The sequence below is a fragment of the Giraffa tippelskirchi genome, chromosome X (genome assembly GCF_054371585.1).
Source record: "Giraffa tippelskirchi isolate mGirTip1 chromosome X, T2T-mGirTip1v1.2.pri, whole genome shotgun sequence".
NCBI lineage: Eukaryota > Metazoa > Chordata > Mammalia > Artiodactyla > Giraffidae > Giraffa > Giraffa tippelskirchi.
In genome coordinates, this window is record NC_137289.1 from 129,975,778 (window position 1) to 129,994,013 (window position 18,236).

An 18,236-nucleotide genomic window follows, 5' to 3' on the forward strand; every position below is an offset into this window, starting at 1 on the left:
TTTAAAATTGATTGAATAAAATGCCTGTGGGTTTATGATACATACATTAATATGCATGAGTATAAATTGGTACATATTATTTAAACAGAATAGCAGTGATATTCATAAAAACTTACAATCAACACAGTATTTCTGACCCAATCCAATGTTTATTTCTATGTCTTTCCTATAAGAAAATAGCCACATTTGCCCAATAACTTATATTTAATGATGTTGGTGTCAGTTCTATTAGTTATAGCAATAAATGAAAAATAACATATGTGCCCATCAGGAGAATGGTTAATTGTGGCACATACACACTTTAGAATTTTTGGAAGTAAAAGAGTGAGATAGATCTATACCTGCTTTCATGGAAAGATCCTGTACTCATTTCATTAAGTGAAGGACAAGTAGCAAAATAATACATACATTATTATCCATGCATGTTAAAAACTCACATTGAATTTTCCTACTTTATCTATGTAAGAAAAAAGCCCAGAATATATTTTAATGTAACATATACAACATTTAAAAATTAGGGTTACTTCTGCATAAGACTGAATTTTAGAGATTATTTTTCAAAAATTTTTAGCATCAAGAACATATGCACTATTTCTATTGTAATTAGTATATTTAAATAAGACGGGCAACAGAAATAGTAGTGTATGTTATTCACGTGGTATCTGCTAGCAGGAGTATAGGAAGAAGCCTGAAACCTGAATGACAACACAATAAAAATTTCTATGTCCTGTACATAAAGCTTGCCTTGAGTTAGCCAGTGTCTCTGCTGTCAGGTAACCCAAGGATCTAGGCTGCTTCCACCATGCGGATCCATATCTCAACACAGACTTTGCATGTTTGCTGCTGAATTGAACAGAAAGCATCGAGGTAGCACACTGTCAAATGCCTTGATCTGAAAAGAACAAACATCTTTCTGTTCATATTTCAGTGGCAAGGGTAATCACAAAATCCTTTCTAACACAAGTGGACTGGACAATTCAGGGTCCCCATGTGCCCAGGGAGCAGAGCAAGACAAATGTGATGAGTACGTGTAGGAGATTATCAGTAAAGTACACTTAACAATTTGTATATAAAAGCCCTCTTCATTCTTGGAGAAATTTCTGAGAAGGCAAAAATTGCCTTGAAACACTCCAACTTTTTCTAGTGCCCACTATGTGACAGGTGTTTTCAGATACAGTTCAGTTCAGTTCAGTTCAGTCACTCCGTCGTGTCTGACTCTTTATTACCCCATGGACTACAGCACTCCAGGCCTCCCTGTCCATCACCAATTCCCGGAGTTTACTCAAACTCATGTCCATCGAGTCGATGATGCCATCCAACCATCTCATCCTCTGTCATCCCCTTCTCCCAATTTTCTAAATGACACTGTAAATCTTAGCAGGGAAGGGTCACCTTTGGTCACTAAATAGTACCGTTCTGCACTTACCTTTAGAGTAGTCTCAATCCACTGAGACTTTTCTTCTTCCTTTGGCTGCATGGTCAAAATCACAACCAGTGAGCCTCTGCTGCCCATCACCTGATGAACATGCCTGAACGCTTGTACAGATGTCTTTAGGCACAGTGGAAAACCAGGATATTCCCTGAGGCAGATACAGACAAGAGTCAGGAAAATGATGGTCTTTTTTTTCTTTTTTCTTCTGAAAGGTGGCATGTCTCCCAGGGAGACATTTTCTGCATTTTTGGTAGACTGAATAATTGCTCCATGAAGATGTCCATACCCTTATCCCTGAAACCTGTGAATATGTTATGTTACATGGCCAAAGGCACTTTGCAGATTTGGTAAGGTTATGCAACCAACTTTCAAATAAAGATACTGGATTACCTGGATAGACCAAATCTAATAACATGACACCTAACAAGCAGAGAACTTCCTCTGGCTTGCTGCAGAAGAGAGATGCAGCAGACAGGGAAGTTAGGGAAATGCCAAGCATGAGAAGGATTCAGTTTAATTGCTGACTCAAAATATATGGGCCCACATGTGAGGACTGGGGAGACACCTGGAGAAACTATGGCAGGTCCAGCTAACAGTCAGCAAGGATGTAGGGCCTTGGTATTATTATCACAAAGAATTAGATTCTGCCAAAACCTGAATAGTTTTGGAAGGAAATTCTTCCCAGAACTCTTAAGGAGAGGTCTGGCAGCTGAAAGCTTGACTTGGGCCTTGTGAAACCCAAGCCCAGAACAGAGAAACCGGCAGAAGTAACTTGGATTTCTCACTCACAGACATGTGAGATCATAAATGTGTCTTGTTGTTGACTGCTAAATTTGTGGCAGTTTGTGGAATACTAGCATAACCTGCTGGAAGGGCTATAGGGTCTGTTAGAATCCAGTCTCTGCAGATGGTTGTGACACAGTGACTTCCTTGGTCCTTCTTCATCTACCACTTAGAAGGGAGGCTTTGGTTCTTGGCCACTTAGTTAAGCTTACTCATCAGTGTGCAGATTCAGTGGCCAGTCTCAAATGAGTCAGTAGATTAAATTCTCTTTTCTTTCTAACCTCATCTGCCTTCTAAAACCTTATTTTTGTTATTTAGTCTAAGTTGTGTCTGACTCTTTGCAGCCCCATGGACTGCAGTGCACCAGGCTTTTGTCCTTCACTATCTCTGGAAGAACCAGTAGATCCTGTGCCTAATCTACTCATAAGCCAATTTGGAGAAAACACTTTGAGTGTGGTGGAAGCACCCAGAGCAGATGAGCAGACTTCTAAACTTCACCTCCACGGTTAACAACAGTGCTTGGTGCTGCTGCTTGCGGAGAGATTCCATGCTGAGGATGGGACAGATAGGGGATGTCTGCAGGGAGTTGGAATGCTCTAAATCAGGGAAAAGGTGGGTGATTCTGGGCTTTCTGTTCCACTGGGAGCAGAGTACAGCCTTACAAAAGGAAGCAGGGGAGAGCTAGACAGTAGGTCAGGATCCAGATGTGGACATAAGGGCACACTGGGGAAAACTCAAGGGAAGCGCCATGTCATTTGAAAAGGGCTGGATCTGGTACCATGTACCAGCACTGGGTAGAGTCAGCTCTAAAAGAACCCTGTGGATAGGGGCAGGAGAACCTTAGGCAAATGCAGGCCATAGATAGTCTCCACTCAGTGTTTAGTTCTCATTTTCACCTTGTTAATACACCTGGGTTTAGTACACTGGCTGCAGATGCCTTCTTTTTGTATTTCCCAGGAGATACCATACAGTAATGAGAAGAGAAATGAATTAAAAGATAGAAAGTTGGCCTCAAGTTGTGAGGGGTGTAACAGTGTAGGCTGTAGAGGAATTCAAATCAGGGCGCTAGGCCCAGCTCTGTCACTACACGCTAGGTGAACTGAAGAAAATAGCAGAATTCTGTGAGCCTCAGATTCTTCATCTGTGAAATGGATTTGATAAGTAGTCTTCTTGCTCTTGGTTCACATATTCATGTAAATAGGAATATTGGAATGTGACTTATACAAGACACTGGCACAGTATCTGGCGTGCATTGATTGGATTTTGCTAAATTTTAGTTATTACTATAATTATTTTCCCCCTAAAACCTACAAACCTCCCGTTTTTTTTTTTTTTTTTTTTTTTTTAAATCCAGGAAATAACATAGAATTTGTAGCTCTCTAGGATATGGCACAAGAAATCAGCCGATATGTTGTCTAGCATGTTAAACTAAGTTACTTGCTATGTAATTTTTCTTACGATATTTCTGATGTGGGTGATTCTACCCAGTTTGATGCAACTCCAAACTCCTGGAATTTGTGTCAGAGTTTATTTCCATCCCTCCCTTATATCTTCCCTTCCATCACAGATGCTTGTGTTTGCAATTATTTTACCTCCATCACAAATCTAGTTCTTAAGAGTTTACCAAATTACACTCCAGAGAACCTAATTAAAATGTCCATTTATTGGATGGACTATGTCGCTCCCAGCCCAGGGAAAAGACTGCCAGCACAGTGGCTTCAGAGCATCCCACCTCATACAAAACCACTAAACCCACTATGCATGCATGCTCAGTCACTAAGTCGTATCCGACTCTTTGTGACCCCAAGGACTGTAGCCCGCCAGGCTCCGCTGTCCATGGGATTCTCCAGGCAAGAATACTGGAGCGGGTAGCCATGCCCATTCTCCAGGGAATCTTCCTCACCCAGGGATCAAACCCGAGTCTCCTGCATTGCACACAGATTCTTTACCATCTGAATCACCAGGGAAGCCCCACCTCATATAAGTAACACCCTTATTTCTCAGATACTCCCTTGTTGTAATGTACACCAATCCCCTATTTTGTGGACTGTGTTCTCCCACACTGGAAAAAAGAGCACAGGACCTCTTCCACTCTGCCCCAGGTGAAGATCGCTCTGCTTTGTACACGATTTTGAAGTGCTAAAAGCAGCTTTCTATTCCAGGCTTTAGTCTCTTCATCTGAGACAGAGCATCTGAGATTTTAGTCTCTGCCTACCACTCGAACTCCCGTGACCCACCACCCAGCTTAATTAAAATTACCTCCCACTGAAGGACTTGCAGTTTCCCAAGGTCTCAAACCCCTTTGCCATGGGGTATTTAGACTACTCACAATTAAAACTCCCAAGTCCTCACACCATCTTTTGACTTGTCCTTTTAGTTGTAGGGGATATCTTACAATATTCCTTACATCATAGCTGCTCCAAGACTGTAAAATTCTATGAGAAGGAATGGTTCTTGTTCACCTTAGTATTCCCCATACTAACAGGGAGCTTTGCAAAGATTAGATGTCTAATTATTGTTGGAGAAAAAAAATGGACCACCGAAAAAGAAGTCTAATTTATTACAATATTATTTCTCCTACATTCTTGAATAAGCTAAATGTACCCAGATTTTTCTCTCTCTCTCTCTCTATATATATATATCATCTTATGAAACAACAGACTAAAAGTAATAAATGAAACCAAGAATTTTTATCTTTTATTTATGCATTTTTTGAACACAACTATTACAATGCTGAATTTTTCACATTTCCAAAGTAATGCCTCATCCATTGCCATGTTATCTTATTTCAAATTACTAAGTAAGGTGGAACTTTTCCAGTTATACAAAATAATAAAACTCTTACTCTTAGATCTCACCCATAGCATCAGTGTTTGAGCAATATCACTCAGAAATCTGGATTACAAAGCTACTTAAATCTTATATTAAAAGGAACAATATTTTTAAAATTTTCCAAGATACTGCATAGAACAGAAACACAAAAACACAAGTATGTTATGCACAGTATTGTCTGCAGCCCCACCTCAACCTTCTACTATTTAGAACGGGAGTTTCTTTTTAACAACAAAGTAAGGAATCTGCCTCAGACTCTTCTGGGGCGGGAGGGACTGCAGGCTCTGGCACTGGCGCGGGCCCTGGCCAGGGCAGCAATACGAGCCCTGGCTGAAGCTCTAGCTTGGGCTCTCTCTTCCTCATCTCTCAAAGCCTCCTCATACAAGGATGGGAAGGCAGTGGGGACCATATTATGGATCTTAGCCATAAACTCTAGCACTTTCATCTTGGTGGTTTCAATGTGGGCTCTTGAGCCCCACATGAACACATAGCGTGGAGGATCACTATTGCCCACCTGGCGGTATTCCAGGTACTTCTGCTGCACTAAATCTTTGGTAATGAGATTGTTAGGCTCCCCAAAAATGAAGTGCTCCCTGCCCTTATATAACCCCATCACATTCAGGCTTTGCCAGACTTGCTCCTCACTAGCACAATTGCCATTCATGGAGATCACACCCAGAATAGCCATCAGCAGGCCTGTCTTGGGAATCTCGATCCGATTTCTCAGCCTTGCATCGCAACTTACATCCATTTTGTTGACAAGGATGTAGATGTGCCGGTAGGGATCCACTTCCTTCAGGTCAAGGCCAAAGATCATCTCCATGTGGTCAGCAGCTCTCCGGAGGATCTCAAGGTAGTGATTCCTATACATCTGGACTACTTCTCTCAGCATTTCTGCCTTGCTAATAGGCTCTTTCACATTATACTTATACAACAGGTAATACACCATTATAACCACTTTCTCATCTATACGGCTTCTGATGGACTCAGTGGATGAAGCACTTGTGGATCTCTGAAGACCCTGTGGATTGCAATATGACCAAGCAATAAGTGAGTTTTAGGAATTAGCTTTGCAAGAGAAGGAAGAGGAAGGGAACTCTTCTCCCACTCCCACAATAGCCTGAGCACCTACCAGATGCTGGGGCTCAACTCGGGCCTGGCGGTGTCTCTCAGAGGCACGCCTCTGACCCCGAGGCATGATGACTTTCAACACAGGCAGCAGGCAAATCGGCAGGTGACTCAGTGACCTAAAGGAAAGATGATGAGATTGCTGGGCCATGTCAACAGGTAGATAGATATTGCCTAGGCCTCTACTGAAGGCTGGGTCTACAGGTTTCCTTGAGGGCAATGTCCTGCGAGCCCCTTTTCTCTGATTTGCCTCTGCTCTCAGGACTCTGTGGAAATAACCAGGATGTGCTTTAGCTCCTACTTCCCAGATCTGCCTGGGGCTCCCTGGGGCTTAGAACAGTGGCTCTGTTCTGAGTTAGGGAACAGAGGGTCATCACTTCACTTTTGGCAAGACCTGGTGTTCCTGTGCTCTACTGGTCTTATGTTGTCCCCTTATTGCAAAGTCCTTATCACTCCGGAGACCCCAGAAGTGGAAATGAGCAGAACTTCATTGGACCACATTTGCCTGGGGATGCACAGGGAAGAAAGCACCTGCAGAGCTTTGTGGGACCTTCTCCATCTTTGGGTGATTAGGGGTCTCAGTCCTCGCTCAGCTTTGGATTCTGGCAGGGCCTGAGACTCCTCCCTCTGCTGACATGAGACCAATACTCTCAAAAGCAGGCCCTCAAATCCCTGAAAGGCCTGAGGAGGAGATTAGGGACGCCCCAGTCTAACCCATCTGCCCCAGGTACCATTGGGGATGATGGCCTGGATAGGATTCTCTGTGACCCCTACTGTTCAGAGGCAGGTGGTCCCTTCAGTCCTTACTCGGGGTCCTCACAGAGACTGTTGGAAAAGCCTGGATTCCCTCCCTTGAAAGGACCACGTGGCTGCCATCTTAGACCAGGCTCGGCCTTGCAGAGACCGCCCGAGGAGCACGTGAGGGTATGTCTCGGCCTCACCTCCTTATCCGAGGTGCCCCCTGGCTGACAGCAGTGGAGGGGCTTTGCGAGGCCCCCTTCGTCACGGGCCAGGTGTTCCGGAGACCTCACCCCACACCCGGCAAATAAAATGCCGAAGGGACTGGAAGCTCCTCCCTTTCCTGCCCTGCGGCTGCCTTCCTTCCTTTCTTACGACCCCGGATGCACGCAGCCTGGCACCTCATGACCGGAAGCCGTGGCCTCTCAGGCCTAAAGTGCCAGAGAGGCGCAGGCTCTAGTAGGACGCCCATTGTGGTCTGGCGGGTGGTTCCCTCAGACCTCGCTCAGTGTTGGCGCCTTTACCCGCCCCCCGCCCCACTCCCACCCCCCTCCGCCTTCCCCCATCCCCACCTTCCCTTACCCCCACCTCTCCGACCCCCCAATTCCCCCCGCTCCCCACCCCACCTCCTCAGTTAGGGCCTGGGACCCGTCCGGCTATTGTTTCTAAAAGCCAACGGCCTGCTCAGTGCCCTCGTCCCGCACAGCCCCCTCGGCAAATTTCAAAGCTATTCAGAGGTCCCTCCGCCAGATGATTCCTGTCCCATGTTCTCCCAGGGCGGGCCGAGAACAGGGAAGAACTCTTTTGAGAACCCCCTCGCTCCCAACGTGCAGTCTTTACCGTAATCCCCGGCAGAGCCTGGAGCTTCTCCCTGGACTCTTAACAAAATGGCTCCTCAGACGCCACAGGCGGAAGTGGTCCTGGGTCACTTCCTTGCCCCACCCGGGCTCCCCCTCAGCCGCCGACAGAAGGGGCCGGGCTCTACAAGGTCCCCTAAGTTCCGGGCTGGTGGTTCCCTCAGACCTTGCCCAGGGTCCTCGCCTTTACTTTCCTGTCCTTTTGCTGGTATGAGTTGATACCCTGGTCCCACCGCCCTCACCCACCTCAGTCCCTTCAGAGGGAATTTTAAGGTTCTTGGAGGTTGCTACATTAGATGATTCCTGCTTGGATCCTTTCAGGGCTGATGGCAGGAGTGGGACTCTCTGGGAGCCTCTCCAGTCTGTGATGGGTGGTACCCTCACATCTAACTCAGGATCTTTGCTGTAATTCCAGGCAGAGCCCAGAGTCCCTCCTTCAGCATTCAAGAGACTGCTCCCCTCAGATCAATGCCTTCATTTCGCTGAAACCCCCAGGGAAGATATCAGAGTGTACCACTTCCGGCCAGATTTGCCTGGGATCTCCCAGGACTGTTGGGGAGAAGGGGTGGGGGGAGGGGAGTTCTATGGGGTTGATTTTGTCCTACAGGTGAGGGAATTCCCTTGGAAATCCCATAGGGGCTTCTTGGTTTTTTGTTTTTTTTTTTAAACTCCCGTCTGAGACTGTTTATCCTTCCTCTGGTTACTTAGCCTTAAACCAAGACCACCCACACATGGCTCTTTAGGTTTCAAAGGGTGAAATGAAGGGACTTCTGAGCCTCACAGCCATACTGGAGCCTCCCAGAGCTGACAGCAGGAGCAGACCACTGTGCTGCCCACATGTTCTGGGGTACCCCCAGAAATCAAACAGAATTATCATCTTTTCCTCTGTTGGTGCCTGGGACCTGCTCTCCCTTTGCCTGAGCTGCCCAGGTGCAATGCCCTCAACCTTCTGAGTCCCCAGAGACGAAACTCAGAAGGGACTATTTTAGGAAATCCCTGCACAGAAGTTGCCAGGAAAGAAAGCAGGGGTGAGGCTCTGGGGTCCACTCTCTTCTGGGATTTGGGGTCCCCTCAGACTCAATCAGGGACCTTACCTAAACTCCAAGCAGAGGCGGGAACTCTTCCCTCTGCTGACCTGATGCTGCTCAATTCAGATCAAAGTGTTCACATCCCTTAAACACCAGAGACAGAATGCAAGGGAAGCCATTTCCAGTCACCCTTTCTGGAGATCCCCAAATCTGACAACAGGGATGGGGCTCTGTATGGTGGCACCTCCTGTTCTGAAATGGCTGGTCCCTCTGACCTCATTCAGAGCCCCCACCTTTAACTTTGTTAGAGCCTGGGATTCCTCCATCTGCTGGCCTGAAACTGACAGGCCGGTCACTATCCTCACTGCAGAGTTTGATTTTACTATATTTACTACAGATCATGTGATGATTTCAGGAATGGCTGGCTTAGAATCTTTTTATTATTATTATTTTAATTCAATTAGATTGGGATTATTACCATAAGAGAGATATAGCTTTGGACTCCACATATATCTGTCATCCCCAGTGCATTTAATAAGAAACTACATCAACTACAACGGTTCTCCATCTGTGTTATAAATGCACTGTGGACCAGCCCCCAACTCCAGTCAGTAGCTGGTAGCTACAAAGACCACCAAACACAGCCAGAGTGCTTCTGCCCTCTGGTGTTCAAAGAAATCAGGAACCATGGAGGCAGATTGAGCTGGAAATAACACCCGAGTTGTTTTTCAAGGCATGTCTACACTCAGTCTTAATTCCCAGTCACTGAGGTAATTAGCCTTAAGGAATTGCTCCTCCATTTCCCCCCTTCCTTGTAGCTGCATACCCCTTTTCACTACTTATTGGTAATACTTGCCCTATTTTAACTGATCTGGATCACCAGCCAATCCCATCCACTGCACAGCCTCAGCCTCAGCAGTAGCAGGGCCACATACACAGGGGAGAAATAGCTATCTGTGTCAGGCATCAAGACAGCTCTCAGCTTGGGACACTGGCAAAACTGCACAGAACCACCAGGGTAGTGAAGAGATGTACTTTCTCAGATTCCGTCAATAGCATCACTTGGTGGGTGATACAGGAGAGCTAGCTATACTCTGCCTGACAGTGGGTAGGGGCATTCTAGGGGAGGGTGATGTATCAGGCATGCCTGCCTCCTGAGAAACCTGTATGCAAGTCAAGAAGCAACTAGACATGGAATAATGGACTGGTTCCAAATTGGGAAAGTAGAACCTCAAGGCTGTATATTGTCACCCTGCTTATTTAACTTATATGCAGAGTACATCATGTGACATGCCGGGCTGAATGAAGCACAAGCTGGAATCAAGATTGCCAGGAGAAATATCAACCTCAGATATGCAGATGACACCACCCTTATGGTAGAAAGCAAAGAGAAACTAAAGAGCCTCTTGATGAAAGTGAGAGGAGAGTGAAAAAGCTGGCTTAAAGCTCAACATTCAGAAAACGAAGATCATGGCATCCAGTCCCATCACTTCATGGCAAATAGAAGGGGAAACAATGGAAACCGTGACAGACTTTATGTTCTTGGGCTCCAAAATCACAGTAGATGGTGAGTGCAGCCATGAAATTAAAATATGCTTGCTCCTTGGAAGAAAAGTTATGACCAACCTAGACAGTATATTAAAAAGCAGAGACATTACTTTGCCGACAAAGGTCAGGCTAGTCAAAGCTATGGTTTTTCCAGTAGTCGTGTATGGATGTGAGAGTTGGACCATAAAGAAAACCGAGTGCCAAAGAATTGATGCTTTTGAACTTGGTGTTGGAGATGAGTCTTGAGAGTCCCTTGGACTGTAAGGAGATCCAACCAATCCATTCTAAAGGAAATCAGTACTGAATATTCATTGGAAGGACTGATGCTGAAGCTGAAACTCCAATACTTTGGCCACCTGATGGGAAGAACTGACTGATTGGAAAAGACCCTGATGCTGGGAAAGATTCAAGGCAGGAGGAGAAAGGGACAACAGAGGATGAGATGGTTGAATGGCATCACCGACTCAATGGGCATGAGTTTGAGCAAGCTCTGGGAGATGGTGAAGGGCAGGGAAGCCTGGTGTGCAGCAGTCCATGGGGTCACAAAGAGGTGGACACCACTGAGCAGCTGAACAACTAGTCCTTTCATCCAGTAGATCTTCCCACTCAGACCACTCTACAACTTCAAGGTGACAATGATGATGGAGAGGTTCCCTAGCCTTTCCACGTAAACTGCCCAGTACCTTCCACCAGATTCTCTACCTTCTCTCCTTCTTATATGTTTTCTACCTTTTGATGACGTCTGTATACAGCTCCCTGACTTTCAGCTGCCCTGGGCTCTCTGGACTTGTTTCAATATTTGAGCTCTCTCAGACTCTGGAAATTACTCCTCTGATCCCACCACCACCCGTCCCAACATCCTCCTGATGTCCTTCACTCATTTAGTGATGTTTTTCTGTCCAGGCTCATTTCCTGGTATGTGGTCATTCTGATAAATCCTTGCTTCTCAAAGTAAAGGGAACGTTTACTTGGCATATCACAGTTCATAAAGCATGCACCTATGGGAATTCTGGTACTTAAGATATCACTGAAAAAAATCTTGCTTTATATGGGTGTGTGAAGGAAAAAAATAATTTTCTGCTCAACCTATTTAGAAAAAATAGGGAAATACAAATTACAATAACAGTGAGATGATATAGTTTCAATCAAAAATTTGCCCCCAATTTAAAAGCTTGATGAAACAAAATTCCATTGAGTGCTTAATTTATTCACATACATAAATATATGAGAAGATAATTTGTATGGCATTATTGGAACAGAATATCAGCAATATTCATAAAAATTTACTATCATCACACTCGAAGGAAGCACTTTAATTGTACTTTTGTACATCTTTCATATGACAAAACATGCACATTTACCCAAGAATTGATGTTCAATGATGTTATCAGTTCTATTAATCACAACAGCAAATGAGAGACAACTTGTGTGTCTATCAGGAAGAGGATGATTAAGTTAATTATGACACATACATACTTTGTAATTCCAGGGAGTAGTTAAAAGAGTAACGTGATCTATATATACTCTCACGGAAAGATCACACCTTAATTTTATTCAGTGACAAGGACAAGTCAGAACCATAGTATGATATTTATGATAACACTATCTATGATAGTGTTACATATGTATTTTTAAAACTCACAGTGTGGTATGTAAGACTGGCCTGGAATAAATGTTAAAATACTACACAGAATTTTTAATGCAATTACCTCTGGGCAGGGATGAATCTTTGAGGAATGTAGTAAGGAAGAGTAATTGTGATTTTTGGAAACAAGAATATATACCCTGTTTCCTTTGCAGTTAAGATATTTAAATAAACATAACAACAGAAATAGTAGGTGTGTATTCCTCAGATAAAGTTTTTATGAGATATGATAAGAGAAGTGATTTCTGAATGGCTTAACATAAAATTTTATTTCTTGTGCACATAAAATCTGCTGAGTACTGGCAGTGGAGGAGGGTCTACATTGTCAGGTAACTCAGGGATCCAGGCTACTTCCATCATGAGCTACCACATCTCAACACAGGCTCTCCACATTTGCTGCTGAATGAAATAAGAAGCATGGAGTTGTCCTGTGTGTGTGTGTGTGTGTGTGTGTGTGTGTGTGTGTGTATTAACTGCTCAGTCATGTCTGACTCTTTGCAACCCCATGGACTGTAGCCTGCCAGGCTCCTCTGTCCATGGAATTCTCCAAGAAAGAATACTGGAGTGGGTTGCCATGCCCTCCTCCAGGGGATCTTCCCAACCCAGGGATCGGACCCAGGTCTCCAGATTCTTTACCGTCTGAGCCACCAGGGAAGTCCTGGAGTTGGCCTACTGGTTCTCAAATACCTGGGTCTGGAGGTGACAAGTATGTTTCCGCTCATATTTCAGTGTCAAAAATAGTCACATGACCGTTCTTAACTATAAGTGGTTGAGCATGTTTTCATATGAACCAAGGATGGAGAGCAGGAAGGACACAAAGTGAATGAGCACTTGCAGATGTTCCCATTAACTGTTATACAGTAGCTGCTCAGAAAAGAGCCACTATTCAAATTTGTTATGACCATAGCCCTCATCATTCCTGGAGGATTTTCTGACATCAAGTTCCCTTGCAATTCAATAACTTTTTCTAGTGCCAGTATGTGACTGACGTTCTCAAATATAGGTTCACAGCCGCTTTCAAAAGGATCTTGTAAATCTCAGCAGGGAGGTGCACCCTTCTTCATTCTTAGCACCTTTCTGCACTGACCTTTTCAGTAATCTCTATAATCTCAATACACTATTTTCCTTCTTCCTTCTGCTGCATGAAAAAAATAATACATGAGTCCCTGCTATTCACCACCTGTTGAACACTCCTGAATACTTGTACAAGTGTCTTTGACACACTGGAAAATCAGAGTTTACCTCTGGGGCAGATACAGACAAGAGGCAGAAGAATGATGGTCATATTTTTTTTTTTCTTATTTAAGTTGGCATCTCCAACCAAGAAGACATTTTCTACCTCCGTGTCAGACTCAATAGTTGTTCCACATAATGCCCATAACCTTACCCTGAAATTTGTGAATATGTCATGTTACATAGCCAAAGGTAGCTAGTGTAATAAAAATTATGGAATGAACCTTAAAAATGGGAGGTTACATTGAATTATCTGGGTGGGCCCAATTCAACTACATGAGCCACAAGAGACAGATTCAATGTGCTGTTTCAGAAGCAGGGGCCCATTTGCAAGGACTGAAGAAAAGCCTAGAGGAACTATGGCATCTCCAACTGATAGTCTGCAAGGAGACAGTCTCATTCTTATAACTACAAATAAGTGAATTCTTCTTAGAACTGGATTCTGAGAACAACCTGAGTCAGTGTGGAATGCAATTCTTCTCAGCACCTCCCAATGAGAACCCAGACTCTGACAGCTTGATTTGGGCTTGCATAACCCTGAACAATGACAACAGCACAGCCAACCCGTATTTCTCATCTACAGAAATGTAAGATAAATGTGTGTTGTTGTAAGTTCCTTAATTTATGGCAATTTGCTTATCGGCAATAGAAACATACTAAATGTTCCTAAAAATCTGAGTTTTGGGTAATGAAGTTCCTGCAGATGGTTGCTACACAGTGATTTCCTTGGTCCTTCCTCATCTTGCCACTTAGGAAAGAAGCTTTGGTTCTTGGCCACTTAGTTAAGCTCACTCTTCAGTGTAAAGATTCAGTGGTCAGTCTCAAGTAAATCCAAGGTTAAATTATCCTTTCTTACTAACCTCATCCACTCTCTAAATCTCTTCCCTAACTTTAGGGTTATCTTTCAGTAACCTGTAGATCCTGTGTCAAACCCGACACTACTCACAAGTCAATCTGGAAAAAAAACTTTTAGTGGAAGTGCCTAAAGCAGATGGGTGTATGTGTGTTAGTCGCTCAGTCGTGTCCGACTCTTTGTGACTCCATGGATTCTAGCCCATCAGGCTCTTCTGTCCATGTGATTCTCCAGGCAAGAATACTGGAGTGGGTAGCCAGTTCCTTCTCCAGGGGACCTTCCTGACCCAGGGATTGAACCTGGGTCTCACACATTGTAGGCAGATTCTTTACTGTCTGAGCCACCAGGGAAACCCACGTCTAAACCTCGCTGCCGAAGTAGCCACATGAACGGGGCTATTGTTATCAGAGAGGTTCCATAGTCAGGTATGGGACAGACAGGGGACATCTGCAGGGGGTTGGGAGGCCCTAAATCAGGGAAAAGGTACGTGATTCTGGGCTTTTTGTTCCACTGGGAGCAGAGAGCAGCTTTATGAAAGGATACTAGATAGCAGGTCAGGATCCAGACTGTAACAGGAGAAAGACACAGGGCAAGAATGATATTATTTCTGAAAGTGCTTGATTAGGGCAGAGTCAGCTCCCAAGGAATTCTGGGGGGAGGGGCAGGAGGAGCCTCGGTGAGTTAAGTTCACAGCCTAGACTGTATTGTTTTTAATTCTCATTTTCATTTTTATTTATTGTACGTGGGAGTAGTACACGTATAACAAGGTCCTTCATTGGCAATAGGGTCCTTTATTTCATCGCCTGAGAGACACTAGAGTGGAGTGTTGAGACTAGAACTGAACTAAGAGACAGAACAACTGCTTCATTCAAGGGGTGGAACAGTGAGGGCCCTAAATGAATTCAGACCAGAGGTCTAGTCTCAGTTCTGACACTCATGAGCTATGTGAAGTCAGGAAAATTGCGAAGTTCTGTGAGGCTTTTCTATGAAGTGAGTTTGATAGGCATGGCTATCTAGGATTCCTGGGATATATGTAATACATGAAAGCACTAGGCATGGTGTCTGGCAAATATTGGGTCTTTTGCAGTTATTGCTATTATTATTTTGATCCCAGATCCTACCAAAATCTGCTCTATGGTCTATTTAATCCAAGAAATGACAGAGAATATGAAGCACCCTATGATATGGCACAATAAATCAGCTAATATGATGCTAAACAAGTAAAACTTAATATATAAGTTGCTGAGGTTATTTATTGTGTGTGTAAGGGAGTTTTCCAGGCTTCCCAGGCAGCGCAGTGGTAAAGAATCTGCCTGCCAATGCAGGAGGCACAAGAGATGCGGGTTTGATCCCTGGGTGGGGAAGATGCCCTGAAGTAGGAAATGGCAACCTGCTCCAGCATTCTTGCCTGGAGAATTCCATGGACAGAGGAGCCCAGTGGGCTACAGTTCATGGGGTCTCAAAGAGTTGGACATGACTGAGCATGCACTCAAGCCCACATGCACATGCGCATGAACACACACACACACACACACACACACACACGGGAGTCTTCCCCAGTTAGATGGAACTTAAGGATTCCAGAATTTGTGTTAAGTACCAATTCCTCCCATCCCTTCCAACCCTCTTTCCATTCAAACCGCCTCTATTTTCATTTATTTCAATCCCATTAAAAATCTAGCCCTAACCTGGAGTTTGCCAAATTGCATACAGGACAACCTAATGAAATGAACTTCAAATGTAGTGGACTCTATCTCCCAGGCCAGAGCAAAGATGGCTAGCACAGTGGCTTCTGACCACATGCATGTCATACAGAGTATCACCCCTGTTTCTCAGAAATTCCCTGGGCATGATGGGCATAAAACACATAGTTCATGTGCTGTGCTCAACTGCTCTGACAAAAGGACACTGGCAAGGATGCAGGTCACCTTCCATTCTTATTCCAGGTGGAGAATTCTCTCCGGTTTATCCATGACTCAAATGTAATGGCAAGGAGTTTTCTATTTCAGGCTTTAGTCTCTCAACTCTGGACACACTTTCTGAAGGTTTGACCCTTGCCCACCACTCCCACACCCTCATTTGATCCACCTCCTAGCTTACCATAGCCTGACTCCCACTGAAGGATTTGCCATTTCTCAAACTCACTTGCCTCAGAGCGTTTACACTTGACCGCTCACTTCTGGATCCTCCAATGTCCTCTCTTCCTTTGACCTGTCCTTAGGTCTCAGAGTCTCTCACCATCTTTACTTTACAGCTGTTGCTAGACTCAAAAATTTTATGGGCACGCTTGGTCTTGTTTATCCTGACGTTCCCAGTAGTAGCCTAGAGCCTGTCAAAGAGCAAGCTCATGGAATGTTTGAGAGATAGATGAGACAATGTGAAAGAGATCTTATTTATTATGATGTAATTAAAGTAAACACATCCAAGTATATATCTCTTAATTTTACAGAACAGACTAAATGTGATAAGGCATGTAAAACTTTATCACCTTTTACTTTTTTTTTCTATTTCTTGATCTGAGCCATTTTACTGCTGATTTCTTTTCACATTTCCTCAGAAATGCCTAATCCAATGACATGTTATCTTGTTCCGAATAAGTAAATAGGGCTTAAAGTTTCCCAATTTGTTCTATAAAATAGTAAAACTCTCACTTTTAAACCTCATAAACATCAACACATCTGATTTATATTATTCATAAACTCAGATTCTGAAGCTAGTTAAACTTTCTACTAAAAGGAACAACATTCACGCACATTTATCTACACAGAACAGGAACACAAACATGTTATGTACTCTGTTTTCTCCAGCCCTGCCCCAACCTTCCGCTAGTGAGAACATTAGCTGTTCTCTTCAAATTTTCCTCAGCCTTTACTTGGTGCAGGAAAAGCTGCGGGCTGTGGCCCAGGAATGGGCACTGGCCAAAGCAGCAGTATGAGCCTGGCTGAAGCTCTAGCTTTGGCTCTCTCTTCCTCATCTCTCAAAGCCTCCTTATACAAGGATGGGAAGGAAGTGGGGGCCTTATCATGGATCTTAGCTACAAACTCCAGCACTTTCATCTTGGTGGTTTCAGTGTAGGCTCTCGGGCCCCATAGAAACTCACAGCGTGGAGGATCACTATTGGCCACCTGGCAGTACTCCAGATACTTTTCCTGCACTAGATCTTTGGTGATGTGCTGCTTCGGATCCCCATAGATGGAGCCCTTCTTCCCCTCACATAAGTCCATCATATTCAGCACTTTCCACACTTGCTCCTCAGCGGCGCAGCTGCCCTTCATGAAGATCACACCCAAGACAGTCCTCAGCAGACCAGTCTTGGGAATCTCTCTGTCATCACCTGGCTTTTCATCATAGCCCAGTTCCAGTTTATTGACAAGAACATAAGCACCCCTGCTAGGATCTGCTTCCTTCACGTCAAGGCCAAATACCAGCTCCGGATGCTCAGAGGCTTTCCTGAGGATCTCACTGAAGTAATTCTTGTACCTGTGGATTACATTTCTCAGCATATCTGCCTTGGTCACGGGCTGTTTCATTTGATACTTGTTCAGAAGGTAATTCACCAACAAAGCAACCTTCTTGTCTGTAGGATCTCTGGGCCAGTGCTTGGTGGTATCTTGACCCTGAGAGGCTTTTGGCCTTTCCTCTCCTTGATTGGTGGCACCTTCACTAAATTTTGCATCTGAAACAGAGGCAGCAACAGTGGTGGTGGAGCAGACTTTGCCAGGCACTTGAAGACTGCTGGATGTTCCAGTGGCAGCTGAGCTCTGGGGAACATCTTCAAACGAAGGAGATGGGGAAGAAGGGAATTCTTCTTCCTCTGGTTCAGTGGGCTGAGCTTCCACCAGATCACTGGGCTCTTGTCGAGCCTGGCGGCGTTTTTCACGGGTGCGAAGCTTCCTCTTCTGACCCCGAGGCATGATGACTGCCAGTACGTGAGAAAGAAGGTAAATAACTCTATCACCCGGAGGAAAGAGGATGAAATGGTGTGACTCTTCAGTGGGGATGACAGCCCCCTCTGCAGGTTTCCTTGCAGGCACTGCTCTAGAAACCCTTAAGGCTCCTCTTCCCTGATCAGCCTTTCCCTTGAAGACTTCGTGGAAGTAATTAGAGTTCACCTTTAGGCTGCAGCTCTCCAGCCCTACCTGGGTCCTACTGGAGCTGA

At 44.6% G+C, this 18,236-nt stretch overlaps 2 protein-coding genes across 2 annotated transcripts; both read right to left on the minus strand.

The window, feature by feature from the left end:
* Positions 1 to 129: 129 nt before the first annotated feature.
* Positions 130 to 7,817, minus strand: LOC145537016 (melanoma-associated antigen B18-like). Its single transcript, XM_081567439.1, has 5 exons — positions 7,754 to 7,817; positions 6,180 to 6,294; positions 5,793 to 6,068; positions 1,427 to 1,580; positions 130 to 892 (listed from the first exon to the last, which is right to left on the minus strand). Exons 2-4 carry the CDS (start codon positions 6,243 to 6,245, stop codon positions 1,440 to 1,442), a joined length of 483 nt encoding a protein of 160 aa, XP_081423565.1. The 5' UTR covers positions 6,246 to 6,294; positions 7,754 to 7,817; the 3' UTR covers positions 130 to 892; positions 1,427 to 1,439.
* A 9,128-nt stretch (positions 7,818 to 16,945) lies between these two features.
* On the minus strand, positions 16,946 to 17,991 carry LOC145535761 (melanoma-associated antigen B10-like). The gene is given in 2 exon segments (XM_081564108.1): positions 16,946 to 17,013; positions 17,016 to 17,991. Coding segments are annotated over 2 exon segments (1,044 nt in total).
* Positions 17,992 to 18,236: the final 245 nt, after the last annotated feature.